The sequence below is a fragment of the Gracilinanus agilis genome, chromosome 1 (genome assembly GCF_016433145.1).
Source record: "Gracilinanus agilis isolate LMUSP501 chromosome 1, AgileGrace, whole genome shotgun sequence".
NCBI classification, from domain to species: domain Eukaryota; kingdom Metazoa; phylum Chordata; class Mammalia; order Didelphimorphia; family Didelphidae; genus Gracilinanus; species Gracilinanus agilis.
Window position 1 is genome coordinate 93,883,748 of NC_058130.1, and position 22,726 is coordinate 93,906,473.

The 22,726-nt window shown below is 38.9% G+C and overlaps 1 protein-coding gene across 1 annotated transcript in view; it reads right to left on the minus strand.

The window, feature by feature from the left end:
- CCDC13 (coiled-coil domain containing 13) overlaps positions 1-22,726 on the minus strand; it is a 100,289-nt gene that overhangs the window by 16,495 nt on the left and 61,068 nt on the right. The window contains exons 10-12 of the mRNA XM_044656976.1: positions 20,264-20,409; positions 19,268-19,351; positions 16,500-16,628 (exon numbers count right to left, since the gene is read on the minus strand). Coding sequence (XP_044512911.1) covers positions 16,500-16,628; positions 19,268-19,351; positions 20,264-20,409 — 359 coding nt within the window. The remainder of the gene's footprint in view (positions 1-16,499; positions 16,629-19,267; positions 19,352-20,263; positions 20,410-22,726) is intronic.

Genomic DNA, 22,726 nt, shown 5'->3' on the forward strand with positions numbered 1-22,726 from the left:
CAGGACAGATGGCAGACAACAGCACTCACAAGGGCAAGGAAGGTCGCGTGCGCCCTTCCAGGAGAAACAGCAATTCCTGTCGGGGACCTGTTTGTCTCGTCTGCATGTGGGGAACAAAGTGAGCCAAAGGAGTGGCCTTGCTTGGTCAGGTCCCAACAGGAATCTGCCTGTGATAGCTGGCCCTGGGCTCTGCTGATTCAGCCTATGCCAAGGAGCAACTGGCCCTGGAGCCAGTGAAGATGATCTGCTCCGTGTGTGCTATAGGGTGATGGCCTTTCATCACATTTTTATACATGTCTTATATGTGTTTGGTGGTTCACAAATCATTTTCCTCATGCAGACTCTGGGAGGTGGAGAATCCAGGGTAATTATATACATTTTACAGATGAGGAAACTGAGACTCATAAGAAGGAACTGCCTTGCTGATGGTCACCCAGCTCTCCTGGTTCTTTTCTGTTGATTCCTTTTCAGACTCCTTTTCTGGATCATTATACCTTGCCTCTAAAATGTGGTTATATCCCAAGTTATATCTCAAGGCCCTGCCCTAGACTCTCCACCCTCTCTCATTGGGTGACCTCATCAGCTCCTGTGGGTTTAATGATCACCTCCTTGCAGATAAATCCCAAAGTATATATACATATACATATATATGTATATATATATATGTGTGTGTGTGTATATACATACATACACACACAGCCCTGTCTCTCCCCTGAATAGTTGTTCATCACCATTTGCCCACTGGACATTTCAAATTCAACATGTCAAAAATAGAACTCTATCTTTTGCCCTAAATTCCCTCCTCTTCCCTATTTCTCTTGAAGATACCTGATGGTACCACAGTGTATTCGTCTCTGTGTACAACGTTCTCCTGGTTCTGCTCCTTTCACTCTGCATACTTTTAGTCCTCTTTATTCTTCACTCTCCTTTAACTCACTTATTCAATTAGTTGCTAAAGTTTGTTGCTTCTAATTCTGCATCTATAGGACCTGGACCCATCTCTCTACTCACAGGACTACAAGCCTAAATTCAGGTCCTCATTACCTCCTTCTTGGACTACTGCGATAGTACTAGTACTACTAATAGATCTTTCTGCTTCAAGTCTCTCCCCTCTTCAATACATCCCCCATATTATCCAAAGGTTTTTTTTTTAAGCACATATGACCGTGATTATCTGTAGAATCAATACAAACTTTTGTATTTGGCATTCAAAGTCTTTTATAAGTGTGCTCTAATTTTTCTTTCTAGCCATGGTATACATTATTCTTTTTCATGTATTTTATAGCCCGCTCAATTTGATTTTATCCATGATCCTCCCACAACACTCCACCTTCCAGACCTTCATCTTTACACAGTCTGACCCACATTCCTAGAATGTATTCTTTTCTTACCTACATCCCTTATGTTCTCTTAAGTTGATGAGCCATTTTTCAGTTGTGCCTGACGCTTTGAAATCCCATTTGGGTTCTCTTGGAAAATTTGTTCTTTCCTTCTCTAGCTCATTTTATAGATGAGGAAATTGAGTCAAACAGGGTTAAGTAACGTGTCTATGTCACACAGCTAGTAAGTGTCTGAGGCCATATTTTAACTTTGAGCTTTCTGACTCTGGGCTTGGCCCTTTATCCACTGTGCCACCTTTTCGCCTTCTAGTTTCCCTCGAAGCTCAGCTCAAACACTACCTTCTACATGAAGTCTTTCCGAATTCCCCCAGTTTCTAGGACCTTGCCACTACCACAAGAATTATCTTTTATGTATTTCATATATTGTAAAAAGGGGAAACAGATTATGAATGGATTGTTTATTTAAGAGTTTTAGTGTGGTCACCAAGGAATTGAATAAATATCAATTTCTAATAAAAGAGACCCAAGTCAGGATGACTTTTATGGTGGTTTATTTACAATTTGGAAAGAGTGAAGGAAGGGAAACTGAGAGAGAGAGAGAGAGAGAGAGAGAGAGAGAGAGAAACTCTGCCTGGTCTGGAGGCCCAAACCAGGCAAGGCTTTGGGGGCTCTAACAAAGGGGGCACAGAGGTTAATTAAACAAGGCTTCTGGCCATGAGGCTTCCTCTAAGAAGAGAGGCCTCTTCTGAGGCTAGGGCCTCCAGAAACGCCAAGGGAAAAGAAAGAGGGAGTCAGCCTAACTTACCCACGTGACAATTCAAAAGGAATCAATGTTTGAGGTCTCACCTGAGCTCAAGGCCAGGTTCAAAAAGCAAAAATCCCCCTTACAGGGAGTTACCATCATAGTTAGAAGATAGTTCGTTTTGTCACTTCCTGCGTCCACCTCCAGTTTTACGTGGACAAATGGCAGCCTCAACTTTGTTTTGGACTGCCCAGAGGGCAGTCAGTGTTCTTTTGATTTATCACTTACTATCACATGTGGGTCACAGACCTCCTGCCTCCCCACTTAATTCTAAATTGGATGGGGTGACATTATTCCTGATGGCTAAAATCTAAAGAATGAATGAGGGTGAGCTAATTCCATTTACACAATATATTTATATATTTTTTCTCCTGTTAGAGTATAAGCTCCCTAAGGGCAAGAACTATTTCATGTCTGTCTTTATAGCTGCTGTGTCTAGCACTGTTTTGGGCACATAATAGGTGCTTAATAGGGTTGTTTAATGATATAAGAAACACATTTAAGTTTAGACACATAAAGAATAAAAATGAAGGGATGAAAATGGAAAGAACTGCATACTAAAAAATCAAAAGTAAATATAACCAAATTATAAAGATCAAGCCAGAATCAAATGAAGAAAGATGAGAAGACATCATGCAATCCATCCCTCCATGGATGGGATGTCTAGAGGTGTTAGGAATATGGGAATATAGGAACAAAAGAGAAGAAAAAAAATTTCCCCATAGGAACAAAAATGAAGAAAAACAATGATGAGATAATGTAGCAAAACTAATGGGATACAGTTAAAAAAGTTCTAAGGGGAAATGTTCTCTAAACACTTTCATTAACAAAAGAGAGAAAGAACAAATTAGCATGTAATTTAAAAAATGTGAACAACAACAAATCAAAAATCCCCAACTAAATAACAAAGTAGGGATCCTGAAAATTAAAAAAGAGATTAATAAAACAAAGCAACAAGGCCATTGAATTGATAAATAAAACTAAGAGTTGGTCTTGGGGGGAGGCACTTGTTGATTAACTTGATTTTTTACAAAGGGAAGAAAATAAAATTATTCATATCAAAAATGAAAAAGGAGAACTCACAACTGAATAGGAAATTTTTTAAAAAGGGCAGTCAGCTTGAATAATATGTTGTTGAATTGTGTCCAATTCTTCATAACCCCACTTGGGGATTTTCTTGGCAAAGATACTAGAATGGTTTGCTATTGCCTTCTCCAGTGGATTAAGGCAAACAGAAATTAAGTGGCTTACCCAGGATCACATAGCTAGTGTCTGAGACCAGATTTGAACTCAGGTTTTTCTAACTCCAACCTAAGAAAATTTAGGGATTTACTGGAAGAGGTCTGTGACACTAGCTTTTTTTGTTGTGGTGGTAGTTAAATTAGAAAAGTCATCAACATACATTTATTCAGGAAATACAAGTATTAAAGAGTAGTTGATATTTCAAATGATTTTTCCACATTTATAAAATATTCATAACACTCTGAGGGATTTATGGTAAAGATGCTACCCACGTTCAGAGGAAGGACTGCAGGAGAGGAAACATATAAGATAAACAATTGCTTGAATGCATGGGCTGAGGCGGACATGATTGGGGATGTGGACTCGAAGCTACCCACCAATGCAACTAACAACAATTTGGAAATAGGCCCTGAACAAGGACACATGTTACAACCAGTGGAAATGTGCGTTGGCCATGGGTGGGGGGAGAGCGGGAGGTGAAGGGGAAAGTAGGGGCATAAAGTATGTAAACAGGTTAAAAATGAATATTAATAAATGTTTAATAACTTAAAAAAAAGAAAATATTCACGACATGTATTCTTTCTAGATCCATACTAATTCATGCTCATATTCTATTTAGTTGTCATCATCAACACCTTTTCCATTAAATGCTGTAATATCAATATTAAATGTAAACAAAGTACTTTTAAAAAGCTAATTTTAAAAAATAGCACAATACAATAAAATCATCTGGATTTTGACAACTTAAACACATCTGAATCTTCAGGGTTGCATATAACCAGACTACTATAATTTAGTGTTTATTATAATGATGTCTGGAGTGTATACATACAGAGGCAGCAACAGCAGCTCTAGGAGCTCTCAGCATAGAGATATTTTGGGTCACAGTTCCAGGACGAAGAGGAGCACTTAAGGTCAGTCACAAAGGGTCAGGGTCTCTGGTCAGAGTTCCAAAGTAGAAAGGAGTATTAATGCTTGTAGCTGTAGAGAAACAGGGGCTTCTGGGTAAAGATCAGAGTCCAGACCAGGAGAGCAGTGACCACATATTTTTCCAAATCACACCCCCTTCACTGAAAACTTGCATATCCCCAGAACTAGCTCTGAAAACAGCAGCACTGAAAAAGCCTGAAGCTTAAGACATTGCCTCCCTACTCCCAGGTGGGCAGAGCCAAACTCATATAAAGTTCCAAGTCCAGAAATGGGCTGGAAAAATGAGTAAATGATTGAAAAAGAACTTGATCTTAAAAACTACTACAAGGACAGCTACATGGCTCAGTGGATAGAAAGCCAGGCCTAGAGATGGGAGGTCTTAGGTTGAAATTGGGTTTCAGACACTTCCTAGCTATATAACCCAGGTAAGTTACTTAACCCCCATTGCCTAGCCTTTACTCCTCTACTGCCTTGGAATTGATACTTAATATTGATTCTGAGACAGAAGGTAAGGTTGTTTATTTGTTCTTTTAAAGCTACTATAGTTGTAAGGAAGAACAAGATATAAACTCAAAAGAAAACAATAATGTGAAAATAGTTACACCCCAAACCTCAAAGAAAAATGCTAATTGTTCCCAGATTCAACAAGAATTGCCAGAAAAATCAAGAGATGAGAGGAAAAATTAGGAAAAGAAATGAGAATGATGCAAGAAATTATGAAAAGAGAATTAACCGCTTGTTTAAAAAGATACAAAAGGGGGCAGCTGGGTACTCAGTGGATTGAGAGTCAGGCCTAGAGATGGGAGGTCCTGGGTTCAAATCCGGCCTCAGACACTTCCCAGCTGTGTGACCCTGGGCAAGTCACTTGGCCCCCATTGCCCACCCTTATCACTCTTCCAACCAAGGAGCCAATACACAGAAGTTAAGGGTTTAAAAAAATTATAAAATAAAAATAAATAAAAAGATACAAAAGATTACTGAAGAAAATGATATCTTAAAAAACAGAATTGGTTTAATGATGAAAGGTACAAAAATTCACTGAAGAAAAAAACTTTTTGAAAAACAAAATTGATCAAATGGGAAAAAAGGCACAAAAACTCACAGAAGGAAATAATTTCTTAAAAATCAGAATTGGGCATTTGGATACTAATGACTCCATAAGACAGCAAGAAACAATAAGACAGCAAGCCAAAAGAATGAAAAAATAGAAAAAAAATGTAAACTATCTCATTGGAAAAACAACCAGAAAAATAGACTAAGGAGAAACAATATAAGAATTCCTGGGCTATCTGAAAGCCATAATAATAATTTTTTAAAAGAGCTTAGACATCATATTTCAAAAAGTGAAAACTGCCCCAAAATCTTGGATCCAAAAGATTAAATTAAAATTTAAAAAATTCACCAATCAGCTCATGGAAGAAATCCCAAAATGAAAACTTCCAGGAATTAGTGCTCTCAGATCAAAGAGAAAATATTGCAAGCTGTCAGAAAGAAAGAATTCAAATGTCGTAGAGCCACAGTCAGGATTATATATGATTTAGCAGCTTCCACAATAAAGAAGAGGAGGACTTGGAATATGATATTTTAGAAGGCAAAGGAGCTCGGATTACAACCAAGAATCAACAAAACTGAGTATGTGGAGGAATGGATATTTAGTGAAAAAGAAGACTTTTGGGCATTCCTGATGAAAAGTCCAGGGCTGAATAGAAAATAGAAAACAGAAGATTCAAGAAAAGCATAAACAAAGGTCTTTAAAAGAATGCATATCATTTGATCCAGCAATAATACTACTGGGTTTATACTCCAAAGAGATAATAATGAAAAATGTTTATACAAAAATATTCATAGCCGTGTTCTTTGTGGTGGCAAAAAATTGGAAAATGAGGGGGTGTCCCTTGATTGGGGAATGACTGAACAAATTGTGGTATATGAGGGTGATGGAATACTATTGTGCTGTAAGGAATGATGAACTGTTTGATTTCTATATGAACTGGAAAAACCTCCACAAACTGATGCAGAGCAAAATGGACACAACCAAGAGAACATTGTATGCAAACTGAAACTGAAACATTGTGGGACATCAAATGTAATAGATTTTGCTACTAATAGCAATGCAATGATACAGGACAATCCTGAGGGTCTTATGAGAAAGAATAATATCCACATTGAGTGAAAGAACTGTGGGGGTAGAAACACAGAAGAAAAATATATGATTTATCACTTGTATATATGGGTATAGGAAGTGGGGTTTTGATTTTTAAAAGATCATTCTATTACAAAAATGAATAATATGGAAATGGGTATTGAATGATAATACATGTATAACCCAGTGGAACTGCTTATTGGCTCTGGGAGGGGGAGGAAAAAGGGGAGGGATAGAACATGAATCATCATGTAACCATAGAAAAATACCTTTATAAAAATAAATGATAAAAAATAATTTTTAAAGAAAAGCATAAAAAGATAAATATAAAAGAGCAATCATAAGGGACTCAAACTTAAACTGTTTACAATCCCATATGGGAAAATGATACTTGTAACTCCTAAGAACCATAACATTATTAAGGCAATTAAAAGAAATCCATATAGATAGAGGTTATGAGTATGAATACATTATGTTGGGATGATCTCAAAAAAAAAATGAAAGCATGAGAAAGTGGGATGCACTGGGAGAAGGGGAAAGGAAAAGATACAATGGGGAAATTTTCCCACATAAAAAAGACATTCAAAGAGAAGTTTTTATAGTAGAGGGGAAAGTAACTGGGGGTGGGGGGGTAGGGGTTGGCAGCAAATAATGCTTGAACCTCACTCTTGTCAGAATTTGGTTCAAAGAGGGAAGACTACATACATATATATATATATATATATTCAGATGGGTATAGAAATCTATTGGAATCAATAGGGAAATAGGAAGGAAAGGGGATAAGAGAGATATTGAGCAAAGGGGAGAACTAAAGGGAGGGTAGATTAAGGGAAGTGGTGGTCAGAAGCAAAACAGACAAGACAAGGGATGGGGTAAAAAGTGAGAAGGATAAACAGAAGAAAATAGGATGGAGAGAAATATGCAGTAATTATAATTGTGAATGTGAGTGAGATAACCTCATCCATAAAATGGAAGCAGATTGCTAAATGGATTAGAAACTAGAATCAAACAATATGTTGTTAACAAGAGACAAACTTAAATAGAAAGAAACATATAGAGTTAAAATAAAGGGTTGAGGCAGGATCTATTATGCTTCAGCTGAAGTAAAAAAGGCAGAAGTAACAATCATGATCTCAGAGAAAGCAAAATAAAATATAAACCTAATTAAAAGAAACAATCAGGGAAAATATATTTTGCTTTTATAAGGTACCATAGACAACGAACTAATATTTAAAAAAAAAAAACCTTAAAAGCAAATTTCTCTGGTAAAGGTCTCATTTCTTAAGCGTATACTTCATATGGAACTGAGTCAAGTTTATAAAAATGAGAGCCATTCCCTAATTGATAAATGGTCAAAGGATATGAACAGATAGCTTTAAGAATAAGAAATCAAAGCAGGGGCAGTTAGGTCAGTGGATAGAGTGTCAGGCCTAGAGTTCGGAGAACTTGGGTTCAAATCTAGCTTCAGACTACCTATGAAACCCTGGGCAAGTCACTTAACCCCAATTGTCTAGCCCTTACTGCTCTTTTGCCTTGGAAGTGATACAAGTATCAATTCTAAGACAGAAGGTGTTTAAAGAGAATAAACTGAAGTACAACTTCTTTGTATTCTTTCATCTTTTCTTCTTTCCTTCCTTCTTTTCTTTTCATATGTAAAATATGGAAATATTTTTGCATGATTTCAAATGCACCATTGATATCACTTTACTTCTTAGTGGGTTGGGGAGATGTAGGAGGGAGGGAAAGAACTCAAAATTTAAAATGAAAAGAATATTTAAAATAAATAATAATTTAAAAAAGGAAAAGAACTAGAGGGCAAAATGAAAATACCAATCACTTTCTGAAACCCCCAAACCAAAGTTTGTCATAGCCAAAATCCAGGGCTTCTAGGTCAAAGAAAAAATCCAGCAAAAAATCCAGAAAGAGTTCAAGTATCAAAGAACTAGTCAGGTTCACATGAGTAGGTTCTAAAATTAATTAAAGGAGTCTGAGAATATATATTCCAAATTTATAGGTTTACAGTCAAGAGTAAAATCCTGTAAAACTAAGTATAGTCCTACAAGGACTACTACTACTACTACTATTAAGACTACAGGTGGGGGCAGCTGGGTAGCTCAGTGGATTGAGAGTCAGACCTAGAGATGGGAGGTCCTAGGTTCAAATCCGGCCTCAGACACTTCCCAGCTGTGTGACCCTGGGCAAGTCACTTGACCCCCATTGCCTACCCTTACCACTCTTCCACCTATAAGTCAATACACAGAAGTTAAGGGTTTAAAATAAAAAAAAATTTAAAAAAAAAAAAAAGACTACAGGGACTTTTTATGAAACATTTAAAACATTCATGATAAAAGGTCAGACCTGAGTAGGAATTTTGAAATGCAAATATAAGATTCAAGAGAAACCCAGAGATTTAAATTTATTTGAGCAAATGGAAGGGGCTATATAATGACAAAAAAAACAACAACCAAAAAATATTCTAATAGAAGTGTCTTTAAAAATCTTTATGTCATCAAAGGGAAAAGCATACCTGGTACATTCTGATCTGGAAGTTTTAAGAAAGGAAAGAGAGGCAAAGTTATACTAGTATAGAAAGGAGAAAAGGATGGAACCTACTATTTCTCATCATTGAGGTATGTGAAGAGAGTATGTAAACAAAGAAAAAGGGGTGAGGAGTGTGAGCAGCAGTTGAACCTCTTATCTGAACCATACAAAATAGGGTTGATGAATATATATTCACACACACACACACACACACACACACACACACAGAGTTTGGCATAAAAACTACAACAACTCAAAAGGCAAAAAAAGCAGAGACAGGAATGATAAAGAAAGGAAAATACAAGAGATAGAATTATGTTGGTTCCCTAGACTATTGTTTCATCCCTTAGGATTCTAGGAATAAACCCTCAGAGGTGGGGAAGTAGTCTTCCAGTATCGAACTCATGAGCCCCCACTGCTACATTTATCCCATTATCAATTAACATCAGTTAGCCAGCAAGATTTAGCTTTTACAAATAAGTATTTACTAAGATGGATAGTAAGAATAATTAATAGAAAACATACTCTTAAACCAGAGCACACTCTCCTACAAGTACATACAAAGCCTGGAGGATCATGAGCTCAAGCTTAGATTATTTGTGGCAAAAGGAGAAAAACACAACTCCTAGAAGTCTCTTTGCTGAAAACCCTTTCCTCTGCTCAATGGGGTCTTTAGAATTTCTCCCTCAAATGTGGTTAGCTTTTTGCTGGGCTCCTTGTAGAATTCCAGAGCTACCTTTTGTCCCATTTAAAAGTATTTCACAAACTTCCTATGGACATGTGGGGGTCTTTGAAACTACATTTTCCATGATCCAATGGGTTTCCGGTTTCTGACATGATAACGTCAGACAACGGGAACCAACGTATAGCGCAACTTAAATTTGGAGGTCGGGCTTGAGCCGACCTCTTTTTGGCTACGTAGACAAGATGGGGACTGGTGGCAATTTGAATTTTTACAGGCACAGGGTCTAATTTATTTTTACCATCATGGCTTTAATTAAATTATTATTTTCCCTCATAATATCAGCCTTTGTCATTTTTAAAAATAACACTTTCCTCAGGGTGGCTAGTGTTTCCTCACCTCCCCATGTAGACACTACTATTAGCTGTTCCAGAGATACTGCTAGTATATTGATGGAAAAGTTCCTAACCCTACAGATCTTTTCAGGTTTACAATCTTTCTCTGTTCAAGGAGACATGTTTTTCTTCTATCCCTTAGTGATTCCCTCTTATAGGGAGCTGGTTTGAAAGTTTAGGTTCCAAATGAGCCTTCTATGACCTGTTTTCAAAGTTAGCCCTTCATACAAGTTCCATAAAGTATGACTAAATCTCTTCACTTGATCTCAGTATGTGTGCAGTATAGCCTTCCACTTTAACTCCATTTCACCCAGTGCCTTTCATCCCTTCTAAATTCATCAAGCACTTCTCCCACCTAGCCTATTAGCCTGTGGATGACTGATTGATTCAATAGGTGTGTCCAGGCCTTGTTTACCCCTGGTTCATACTTCTGATTGACTAATTGAATCAAGAGGGCTGGGCCCTTGGTAATTATTGAAGTAGGAATATTGGAACATCCTTATTACAATAATAAGAAAAGAAAAAGAGAAGGTGCACAGACAAGCAGGGTAGTTTTGAAAGTAATAGATTAAATTTATTGTGAGCTTATAAAATGCAGGTGATGTGGAAAAGATTCATGATTTTATATACAATCTTATTTTTATGTTCCATTTTGTATGTGGAAAAGTTCATTTTTTGTGTTAATTTCAGATGAGAAAAAAATTCTGAAAATAAAATAAAGGGGGAAGCGAGATGGCTCAGCAGATAGAGAGCTAGGCTTAGAGATAGGAGGTCCTGAATTTAAGTCTGGCCTTTCTAGTTGTATGATCTTGAGCAAGTCACTTAACTCTAATTGCCTAGACTGTACCATTCCTTAGTACTGATTCTAAAACAGAAGGTAAGAGAAAGAAAGAAAGAAAGGAAGGAAGAAAGAGAAAGAGAAAGAGAGGAAAAGAAAAGAAAAGAAAAGAAAAGAAAAGAAAGAATGGGAGGGAGGGAAGGAAGAAAAAAAGGAAAAAATATTGTTGATAATTGGAGTGATATTTGCTGCTCATATTTGCTCAATATTTTAAAAATGATGATACTATCTAAATTAATTTATAAATTTAGTAATATACTAGGTCAAATTACCAAGGTAATACTTTATGGAACTAGACAAGCCAAGAACTTCATTTAGAGAAACAAAAGGTCTACAATCTTAAGAGAGAATAACAAAAAGTATAAACGAATGTGGTAAAGCATTACCAAACCTCAAACTTTATTATAAATCAGTAGTCATCAAAATAACTTGGTTGTTCAAAATATTTTATCAGCTTATATAAGCAAAAAACAGAAGCAATGAAGCCAAACAGCAGTTCAGTTTTAATTAACCCAAGAGCATAAATTCCCTTTTTGACAAGAACTGCTGGGGAAACTGGAAATTGGTTCAGCAGAAACCTGATTGAGACCAACAGAGATTCATAGATCTAGAGCTGGAAGGGACCAGAGAGGCCATCTAGGCCAATCCCTTAATTTTATAAATAAGTTAACCTGATGCCTGGGAATTTTAGGTAACTCGACCACCTTATTCTATAGACCTTGCTAAATTCAAAGTGGATACCAAACTGTAATTCATAAAAGGTCACATTGCAATAAAATAAAATAAAATTAGAACAACAAAATTAGAACTTTGTCTATGCCCGGTGCAAGACTCTATAACCAATCATGGAACAAAGTAGATTATAAAAGACAAACCAGACAATTTCAGTGACACAAAATCTTAAAACTTTTGCACAAGTAAAATCAGTGAAGATAGAATGAGTAAAGAAATTACAAGATGAGAAAAAAAAATAGCTGTGGTATCACTGATAAATAAACATCACTGTTAAAAGTCTGTTAAAAATTAAATTTAAATTAAAAAAAAGTCTTGTATCCAGGGAATTTACACAATTATGTAACACTAAGAGAAATTCCTCAGTATATAAATACAAGAACAAACAGTCAAAGTTTAGGTCAAAATATAGAAAAAAAAAGTTTTTGAAAGAAGAATTATAAACGATTAAGTGATCCTTTAAAAATATGGCCCCAAATCACTAAGAATTCCCTCTTCCTCTCTGGGTATTAGTTTACCCTCTGAAGAAATGGAATTTTACTACTCTATGAGATCTGACTAATATGTGCTCACTTCACTCCCAGCTCAATTCACTCTTCATCAACTGCACCCAGGTTTTCTCTCCCTGCCACCCTCTAATTGTACGTGTTGTCCTCTCCCATTAAAAGGTAATCCCCTTGAGGGTCTGGCCTCTCTTATTTGCTGTATTTGCACTCTCTCCCCCTTAGCACTCTGCCATAAAACAAATCCTCTGATGGACACAAAGAAGTGTGGGGAAGATTTAGGTGAGCAGACACAAAAAGAAATAAGTAGAACCAGGAAAATCATATCCACAATAACCACAACAATGTAAATGTTAATAATGACAACAACAAAATCACTAAAAATAAACTCAGAAATTTAAATGACTGGGGCAGGGAGGTAGCTCAGTGGGTAGAGATGGGAGGCTTAGAGATGGGAGGTCCTGGGTTCAAATCTGAATTCAGATACTTCCTAGCTATGTGACCCTGAGCAAGTCACTTAATCCCCACTGCCTAGTCCTTGCCACTCTTCTGCCTTGGAACCAATACACAGTATTGATACTAAGATAGAAGATGAGGGTTTAAAAAATTTTTAATAACTAAAACTAGCCCAAAGGAGATATTTGAGATTTTTCTCATTTCCTTCTTTGCAGCGCCATGCGGGAACCGTGTGTGTGGAACACTATAGGATTTCTCCCTGGGAAGAGTATTAGAGATGTATTGGGAGACAGAGGTGATATAAAAACAAGGAATATTAATAGTGTTTGAGGTCATAGCATGGGACAGAACAAAAGACAACCTAGAGCTCAGCTCCTTTGATCCCTTCATCTTGCAGAGGAAGAGACGAGTCTAAAGAGGGGCTTGTACTGTGATGACCACAGTAGAGATGTTATGCTTCCGTTCTATGGCTCAAGTCCCCGTTGTTCCAAGTAGTAGGAATGTGGATGGGATTGGAATCATTAAACTGAGCAGATTTCAGAGGTGTGAGACAAGACGGAGGAGTGCAGAATGACAGCAGTATGGATGCTATCAATAGGTGCCTTGGGAGCTGGGGGAAAGGGGTGGCTCCCTCTTGGAGGAGATATAGTAAATAGCTGCATTTATTCACTTTTCTATAACCTCTTGGCCACTTTCACACAATTAGTCACAAAGGCTGAGGGAGAAACCCAAGGGCTACCAGAGAACATTTAGTCCAATATCCTATGCCTAGCGGTGACTACCAACAGTCATTTTTCTAGAGAAAATAGCTTTTAATGCACACTAAAGCCAATTGCCTGATCCTTCTAATAGAAGAAGGCTCCTTTTTTATCCTGGCAGGAGATCACAGGCCTTCCCTGAAGCATTAGCTACAATGACTCTTATCACTGCAATAGCTGGAATGGCTAAAAATGCTATTAATGGTCATAAAATTATATACTCCTTTCTTAAATCTCAGCACAGCGTTTAACTTCATAACCTCATGCTGGCAGTGAATCTCCACAGGTCTGCTCTGCGTTGCATCAAGGAACACTTCCTTTCATTAGTTTCAAATTCACTGCCCTTTACTTTCACTGAGCAGCCCTCTGACACTTTTATTATAGGACAGTGGAAAAGAGAGACTACCCAGTTCTCATTATACCCTTCATAATTCTGATCATGCTAAACACTCTCCTCTCCATTCTGAATTAAATGCTCGCAGACGGTGGTTTTCATCATTTGAGAAACCTCCATCTTTGTAATCAGCAGCCCCCTAACGACGAAGCTAGGACGAGGATGCAAGACCCAGGGAAGCCGCTGAATTAATAGACATTGATTAAAGACGTGCCCACTACATGTACGTCCTTGGATTGTAGGATGGGGCAGATTCACTGACGCGCTTCCTGGATATTTCCAGCCGTGTGATGGCCGAGCCCTGGAAGGATCTGTCGCTTTGGGATGATGCAGAAAAGCCTCTTGACAGTGCCTGGGACTAGGGTGTCTCATAAATGCAACATGTAATTCCCAAAAATGTCCTCCTTGGACAGACTTTGAAGGTTCATATGAGGCCACCATGATGATGGGGATCCCTCCACCAGCTAAATGAGGCAATCACACGAAATAGAACTTCTGGCCCTGTCACTTTCCATGGTGACGCAAAGCCACATTAATCTCTCCTTCCTTCTCCAACCCCTGGTGCCACTTGTGTCTGTACTAACCAGTGATCATTTTATCATACACGGTCTTGTTCTTTAATTGGTCCCATGCTACCATTTAGCATTTTATTATATGCTGTCTTGTTCTCTAATTGTTTGATTTGTGTGTATCTTTTCTCTCCAACTAGATTATATGCTCCTTCTATACAGGGACTGAGTCTTCTGTAATCTCTCTGCCTCCCTCTACCCCCTCAAATTCCTAACACAGAGTTTAATTCAACAAACATTTAATTTGAGATCTTATAGGTATGTAGAGCCTGCAGTCTCTATCATCAAGAAATATATACTAAAAGGGATATAAGATCTATCTAATCTCTCTAATTTAGAATTGCATATATATTCTAGGGCAGGGGACCTTGAATGATAAAGGCACTAATAAATGTTGAATTAAGAGTCAGCCAACATGCTCAAAGACACTTTGGAGAGGAGGAGGCTACTTTTAGGGAGAAATATCTTTATGGAGGAGGTGGCCCTTAAGTTGGATTTTGAAGCAAAGAGAAGGATCTCAATGGTCAAAAATAGGAAGGGAGTATGTTCCAAGCATAGGAAACATCTATTTTCTTTATTTACTAGAAAATATTTTATCATAGGTGAATCAGGATAGATAGTTTGTTGAGTCCTTTCAGTTGTGTCCAACTCTTTGTGGCTCTGCTTGGGGTTTTCTTGGTTTTCTTGGCAAAGATACCATTTCCTTCTCCAGTTCATTTTAAAGATGAGGAATTGAGGTCAATAGGATTAAGTGACTTGCCTAGGGTCACACAGCTAGTGTCTGAGGCTGGATTTGAACTCAAGTTTTCCTGCCTTCAGACCTGGTGCTCTGTCTACTCTACCATCTAGCTGCTCCTGAATATAGTTTGGAAGATTCCAGGATTTTTTTTTTTTTTGGCAATAACCAATGCATTGTGGTCTGGGGCAAGCTAGACACAGGCCTTCTTTTCTCCATCAGGATGGATCAGTGTGTTAACCTTAGCCATGTTCATGTCATGTAGTTTCTTTATTGCCTGCTCAATCTGATCTTATTGGCTTTGACATCTCTGATGAATACCAGGGTGGTCTTGTTTTTAATCTTCTTCATAACAAACTCAGTGGTCAAGGGAAAACCAGTGATGGTAGAGTGATGATCAAGATTATTTCTCAGAGGAATATTTTTCCAAGGGTATTCGGACTATCTTCAAAGTGCATAATTAGAATCTGCTTCCCAGGACTCTAAATCCCAGCATCCTATTTATATGTTTATCTACATCCTTATGTAGGGAGAATATATTTTGTGTAGCTACACCCCTCACTCTCTCCTCTCCCAGATATGCAGCTGGTAGGGGTGGGGTGAGGTGAGAGGCAGGAGAATTTTACTCAGGTGTTTTTTACTCAGGTTTTTACTTTCGTTCTTTTTCTTTTCTTCTACTTCAAGTGATTATTAATAAATCTTATAAAATACAATACTTGGAGTTATTGGATATTAATTTTAATCTTATAAAAGTCAAATGGCCTTGAAATTCCAGAAGGTGGGGGACCATCAGATCATCTTGTTTTGTGATTTTGGATACCTTCAATGCTGCCTTTTTGGCCTTTGAGGCCTTTGACTTGGCTTCTCTCTTGGAGGAACAGGGTTGGGTGGGGGGGTGGGTGAAGAAAGAATTGCTTCTTTCTTCACCTTCACTTCCATAAAAGATAAATGATTTGCCCATGTCTATGCAGCTAATAATTTTCAGAGCTCAGAAGTGAACCTTATCTTCTTGACTCTAAGTAGAGCAGATAATAATCTGACAAATTATGCTACTTTTAACCCTTTTGCGCCTCCCCTAGCACTTACCACAGTTCTCTGCACACAGAACTAATAAATGTGAGAGCCTAATAATGCTTAATGAATACTGGATGAATGAATGAATGGTAAAACCATATCCTGACTATAAAATAACCCAAGGGAGCAAAAAACGGAGACTTTCCAGTGAGTTATGGTCAGGGACTACACTCCTATATTATTCTAGCTGAAGCAAAGAAAGCTTGGGAAACCATTAGATCCAGTGAGCTGAACAGACTGAAGACAGAGAGAAATGTCCTTGTGCTAGAAGCCAGTGGGACTTGGTGACAGCTAGATCATTGTGGCCTATCCAGGGAAAAGACCTTCATAGCTTCCTTTAAGCAAAACCTTCACAGAACCTTACCTTTTCTGTAAGACAGAAACAAACTCTGTGAGCCGGTCCCTTTCCACCTCAGCAGACTGTAAAAGGGTCTTGAATTCAATTATCTGCATCTGACTCCTTTTCAGGTCCATAAAATCCAGCTCTGAAATCCTACAACAAGCATGAGAATCACAGAATGTTAGGGCTGGCACTTCAGGGGATACTGATCTGTTTTAGGGTCACCCTAAAAAAACCTCAGACCTATTAAACAGAGAGGGAGAAGAGGGACTCCACTTCAGTGTGTGGGCACTGGATTTGGAATCACAGAGCCTAGAGGGATCACTGAGGCCAACTAGTCCAATCTGTGCTCTCAACGGCAAGAATCCCCTCCCCAGCATTTCCATCAAAATGATCACTGCTTAAAGACCTCCAATTATGATTAACTTACTCTCTCCCAAGGCAGCTTCTTCCAGAGGCAGATGGCTAAAAGGTAATAAAGCCTGCCTCTTGGCAACTTGTCCCTGGTGCTTCTAGTTAATTCCCCTTCATTTGTCAAACATGCTGACTTTGTTTATTTATTGTCTTTACCTTCTTGGGCAGCTGATTTCTTCTTCATAGGACTCAGTTCGGCCTTGCCTTTTCCTTACCTCAATCCTGGACTTTCAGAGCAAAAAGGGATCTTTGTCCAACACCTCCATTTTTTGGAAAATGAAACCAAGGTCCAGTACTTGCCTAAGGTCACTGCAAAGGAGCAGAACCACCAAGGCTAGAACACAGGCCACCTGAGCTTTCACCATGCTACCTGGTCATCTCTAAAATAAGGGGGTTGGACAAGATGACCTTAAAAGTCCTCTCCAGCTTTTAGTCCTATGATGCTATTGGACCAATGAGGAACCTCAGGTCCAGGGTAACTTGTCTAAGGTCACAAAGCAAATTAGTGTCAGGGCTAAGATTAAAATTCACCACATTCTGTAGTAGACCTCATTAGAGGTGAGGATCTCTGATTAGTGACCTCTCTAATCAGGCCTGAATTATTCTCAAGCCTTTGAGCTCCTGCTCCAACTGGACCCAGGCATGAAGTCAGCCAGAAAAAGGGACACCAAGGTCCACATTTTGATACCTATATGGCTCTATGACCTCATCAAAGTGAGTACTTCTTCACCTCATGGAACTCCTCCAGGCCATTGTATCCTGTATAAGCCCTATGTTTTTCTGTCAATACTTTATAGCTTATCTAAAATGTTAGAAAATTTTCCCTGGTTCTTTTAATACTTCTGAGAGAGAGAAATGTACATCTTAGGCTGTCTATCTGTTGCCTCTCACTGACACTTCTGATGTAAATATTCCTTTTTCTGGTCTTACCATATTCTTGCTAAGCCTTTTATGTAGGGTAGCATATTGTAGCCTTCTTGCACTCTTCAAATCTTTCCTTGGCCATTTAGAATATCTGAAATTTTTATTCTTCTGAGATCAGAGTATTCCATGATTCACAGATATGTATTACCAAGAGAAGACTGGTGCTAGAGAGATGAGCTTTTGTTGGCCTAGGATCGTTGAAAGCCCTTGCAGTTTTTCTAATACAGTCCAGTCCAATCTCCTACCACTCCACTCACTGTCTATCTGTAGAATCTATCCTCGTTAGACATCATGAACTAACCTGATGTGCAGCCATCCTGCAGTTTGGGCAATATGCTTTTATCCATTCTGTTTTCCATTGCAGATTGATCTCTAATATGGCTATGAATTTCCCTGCGGTGGCTTTGTAGCTTTTTGGGTATTAGAACCAATGAGTACAATCTCACTTGTGAATAATAGCATTTGGAGAACCTCATTATAAACAGGAGATCCCGTTTATATTTTGACTTTATCTAGGGTATCTTCCATGATGCCGACACACACCTTCTCATCTGTTAAATGAGGAGAGGGGGTAAAGTCTTCTCTAAGCTCTATTCCAACTCTAAATTTTATCACTCTAAAATTCTCTAAGGGCTCTTCACCATACCAATTAAGAAAGCAAATATTTGACAACAAATGTTTCAAAAAAAAGATTGCTTACAACACTGCTTACAATAGTTGTGCTAGAGAGAGAGCACTTAAAGAAGCATAAACAGTTATTACAAAAAAAAAAAAACTAGGAGAATCAGCCAAATAAAGGGATGGCTTAAATCTAAAATTAAATATTTGCACAAAAGACAAGGACTAGACAAAAAAGACAAGATGGCTCAGTGGTTTGAAAACATTAATTAATATGATATTAAAGTCCCAGGTAAGTGAACAAGGTAGGATGGGCAGTAGAGTTTTGGCAGAAAGTAGACAGCATTTGAAGTGAATACAGAAAAATTCCTCTTTCCACAGGGTGGAAAGAGAAGGGAGCCCTAGAAAAGAAGTCAGGAGAAGCTGGCTCAAATGCTAGCTCTCACATTTATTAGCTCTGGGGTCTTAGGCAAGTTATTTAAGCTTCCTCGGTCTCCATTTCTTCATCTGTAAAATGAAGATAGAAACACTAGCATCACCTACTTCATAGGGTTGTTGCAAGGATTATTAAGTGATCTTAAAGCACCACTGAAATAATAATAGTTAGTAGCTGTGGTACAATGGAAAGAGCACTGATTTGGAGAAGGCCTTAATTCAAATCCCTTTTCTGCCACATTAACCACTCTGGGCTTCAGTTTCTTAATCTTCAAAATGGGAGTTTATAATCCCTGACTGTTTGCCTCCCTAGGGCTTTTGAGATGATGGATGAGAATGCACTCGAGAAGCTGCAGGACAGTAGGTGAATGGAAAGGATTATAGTCATCCTGAGGACCTACCTTCGAGGTGACACATTAGGGCTGGTGAGAGAGGGTTGAGTGACTGATGATTCCACCAGAGTGTGCCCGAGGCTGCTCACGGTGCTGCGTGAAACAAGAAGGGTGGTTCAGAACAACCGAACACAAGCCGGGCCAGAAACTGGCTGAGCAGAAAGCCAAGGAAGCTATGTACAGTGACTAGTCTGTTCCCGTGGGGTACGAACCACCTTCTTGGCTGCTGCTGGAACTCCCTCAGGATTTCTGTGCCATACCCAAAGCATCACTCTAAGACCATTGGCAGTGGGTAATCAAGGTTTCACACCATTCAAATACAGCGTCAGAACTCCTGATGACTCAAAACTAGATGCAACCATCATGGTCACAATAACACGACCCTATTTCAAGGATCCACCATTTCTTGGTGGGGTGGTAACCACTGCACCAACCCAGACACCAATACCTCTAATCCTTACTTCATGAGTTATGGCTACCAAAAAAAAAAGTCAACACCCTCTGGCCAACCCTCTAAGTGATGACTCTCTCTGCACTTTGCTAGGCTGGTCCTCGGGTAAGATTTAAAGGCCACGGATCCTTTCCAGCTAGGTAGGACCTGACAAAGCTGAGTTCTGCTGCCATAACCTTTGAGAACCCCAAAGCACCACCATGCCACGTGCAGCCATCAAGGGAAGAAGTGAGTGGAGGCACAACAATACCATGGATAATAATTAAATGGATTCCCTGTTTCAACTTCTTAGAGGCAGAGGCACTTAAAAGTCAACCATGCAGCTATTATTAAAGTGAAGGGTAATAGACACATTCCTAATGTAATCATGTCTGTGTTTAAATGGGCCCTTCCTACAAATGCAGAGATAATGTAATAAGAAGTAGCCATATATTGTATACAAAATGCCGCAGTCATCTTAAAATGGCATTTGTGGTTTTGGATGGCTGGCGGGAAACAATATCCTTCTGAATAATTGATATTCGTTGCAAATATCTCAATCGCGTGTCTCTTACCGAGCAGTTCCGACCCTCCCAATGTGATCTCCGGCTGATGGAGGCTGTTTGAGTGGGTTAAAGTTCGGCTCATCCATAAACTTGGAAGACAGAAAGATGCCATTCATTAAACTGGAGTCCTCACTTCGATCCTTGTTGTGAAGATGCTGCAGTAAACACAAGCACAGATATGGTTTGACAAAGCTTTGGAACCCAAGCATTCAAAAGTACAGAAATGAATTGGGGCATTCTTTATAAGCCTTCTTTCACATGTCTGAAAGAACGTGGCTGTGATCCCTCTACCAGGATATAATTAAAAGGAGGGGACAGGGGAAAAAAATAGATCTCTGTGTACAAAAATTTCTATCTGTGGCTTTATTTGCAAAGGCAAAAAACCAACCAACCAAACAAACAAAAAAAAAAAACATATATAAAGTGCTTAGAGAAGGGTAGCTGAATGAATTGTGATATTTAGAATGATATCATTTAGAGATGAAAAAGGTCTTAGAGATGATCTAATCCAATCTCATTTTTTTTCTGGAGGAAGAAACTGAGGCTTTGAGAGGTGAAGGGGCCTTACCCAAAAGTCACACAGGCAAGAATGCAAACTGACATCCTTAACTCTAAACTGAGCAGTCTTCCCATCACCCCCCAAGTTATTATTGCACCATAAGAAATGACAAATATGAAGAATACAAAGAAATATAGGATGGCAAGAAGTTAAACAAAGAAATTAGAATCAGAACAATACACACAGTGACTGCAACAGTGTTAATTATACTCACATTAATTAGCTGACAAAACACAAAATGAAAATGCACAGAGAAAAAGAACTCTTTATGGAAGCAAACAGGACATTTTTGTTATTATTTTGCAAAATTTAACATATACATCCAAAAGTCATAAATAAATAAACAGATAAATAAATAAGGAAGAAGGTTCTTCTCAGCAGGAAAGAAAAAGTGAGTTTCGCTTCATGAAAATGCCTCTTGCATAATAATGATATCCAATAATGCCTCCCTTCATGCCAGTAAATCAGATGGCATAATAGTGTTAGACACAAGAAGCTCCCCAAACAGATGTTTGGTTTTTACTTTGAGATGTCCCCTTTAAATCCTTAGACCCTCAGAAAATTACCACATTGGACTGATTCAGCTGGGGCTTATAAACGTGCAGGGCACTGTGCCTAGCTCTTTCGTTCAGCCTTTTCCTGATCTGGAAATTATGACCCTTTTTAGAGATGAGAGTTGTATATTGATTTTGTGTTAGGCATCCTAGCCCTGGCCCCTGTCCTCGCCATCTCCTCCTAAGCTTGAAAGGCAGAGGATGCATCTGTTAACGAATTACATAAGTAAGCTGATGGAACCAAGCGGTCAGCCTTCCAGGATGGCACAGGAGAGGCATCCACAGCAGGGAGTGGTGGCAGCAGGAGTGGCGGCAGCTTGGAGCCAGTCAGCCATGGGGAATGGCAAGGTTTCCCTCAGCCCTTTCCTTTCTCCTCTTGATCATGGGCCAAGAGAACTGAGGCCCGGAAGACCAATGGCAGAGATCACAATCAGCATTCATAAAAGAACAACAAAACAAAATCTGCTTGCACTGAACAGCCCGATACATGCCCTCAACCTTCCTTTTCCATGTTAAGATCATCCACATTGTTTGCTAAAGTTCCTAATGTTGTAGAAAGAACAGAGATCCTGTGTGCTAGGAGACAGAGAGCTGACTTCAGAATCAGGTAAAACTGGACTCATCTGTCTCCGGCACCTCCCGGCTGCATGACGGGGCAATTCATTTTATTTCTCATTGAGGGCCTTTCCAGGCAGCAGGTCCAAATCTACAGTGCTTGAGGGAACTTCCTAATTTGTTTTGTTTTGCTTAGTTGTTTCCAGTCATGTCTGACTCTTTGTGACCTCATCTGAGGTTTTCTTGGCTAGATTGGTTTGCCTTTTCCTTCTCTAGCTGGAGCTAGATGAAGAAAAAGAGGCCAACAGGATTAAGTGACTTGCCCACGGTCACACATCTAGTAATTGTCTGAAGCCAGAGTGGAACTTGGGTCTTCCTAATGCGAGGTCTAGCACTCTACTCACTGCACCACCTGGCTGTCCTCACATCCTCATTAGGAGTTCTCTATATCCATGAAATCACAGGCCCAGTTCAATGCAAACAACAACTAAGGTACAAAGAACTGGGCTGGAAGGGCTGGAAGTATAAGGACAATAAGAAAGCTATTACTGAAATCCAGGGGAAATGAGATGAGTGCCTAATGGATTGGTGGGCTAGGGATCCAGGAGTGAAGAAAAGGGTATTATGGAGACTGAGATGGCGGTACCTGTCAATTGATTGATTATCGGTGGGAGAGGAGAGAGAGCAAACATGGAGGATATCTCTGAGGTTGTATGTCTGCATGACCAGAAAATGGTGTGACCCTCAACAGAAATAGGGAAGGCTGTCTAAGGGATGGGTTTGGAGGGGAGAGAAATAAATTCT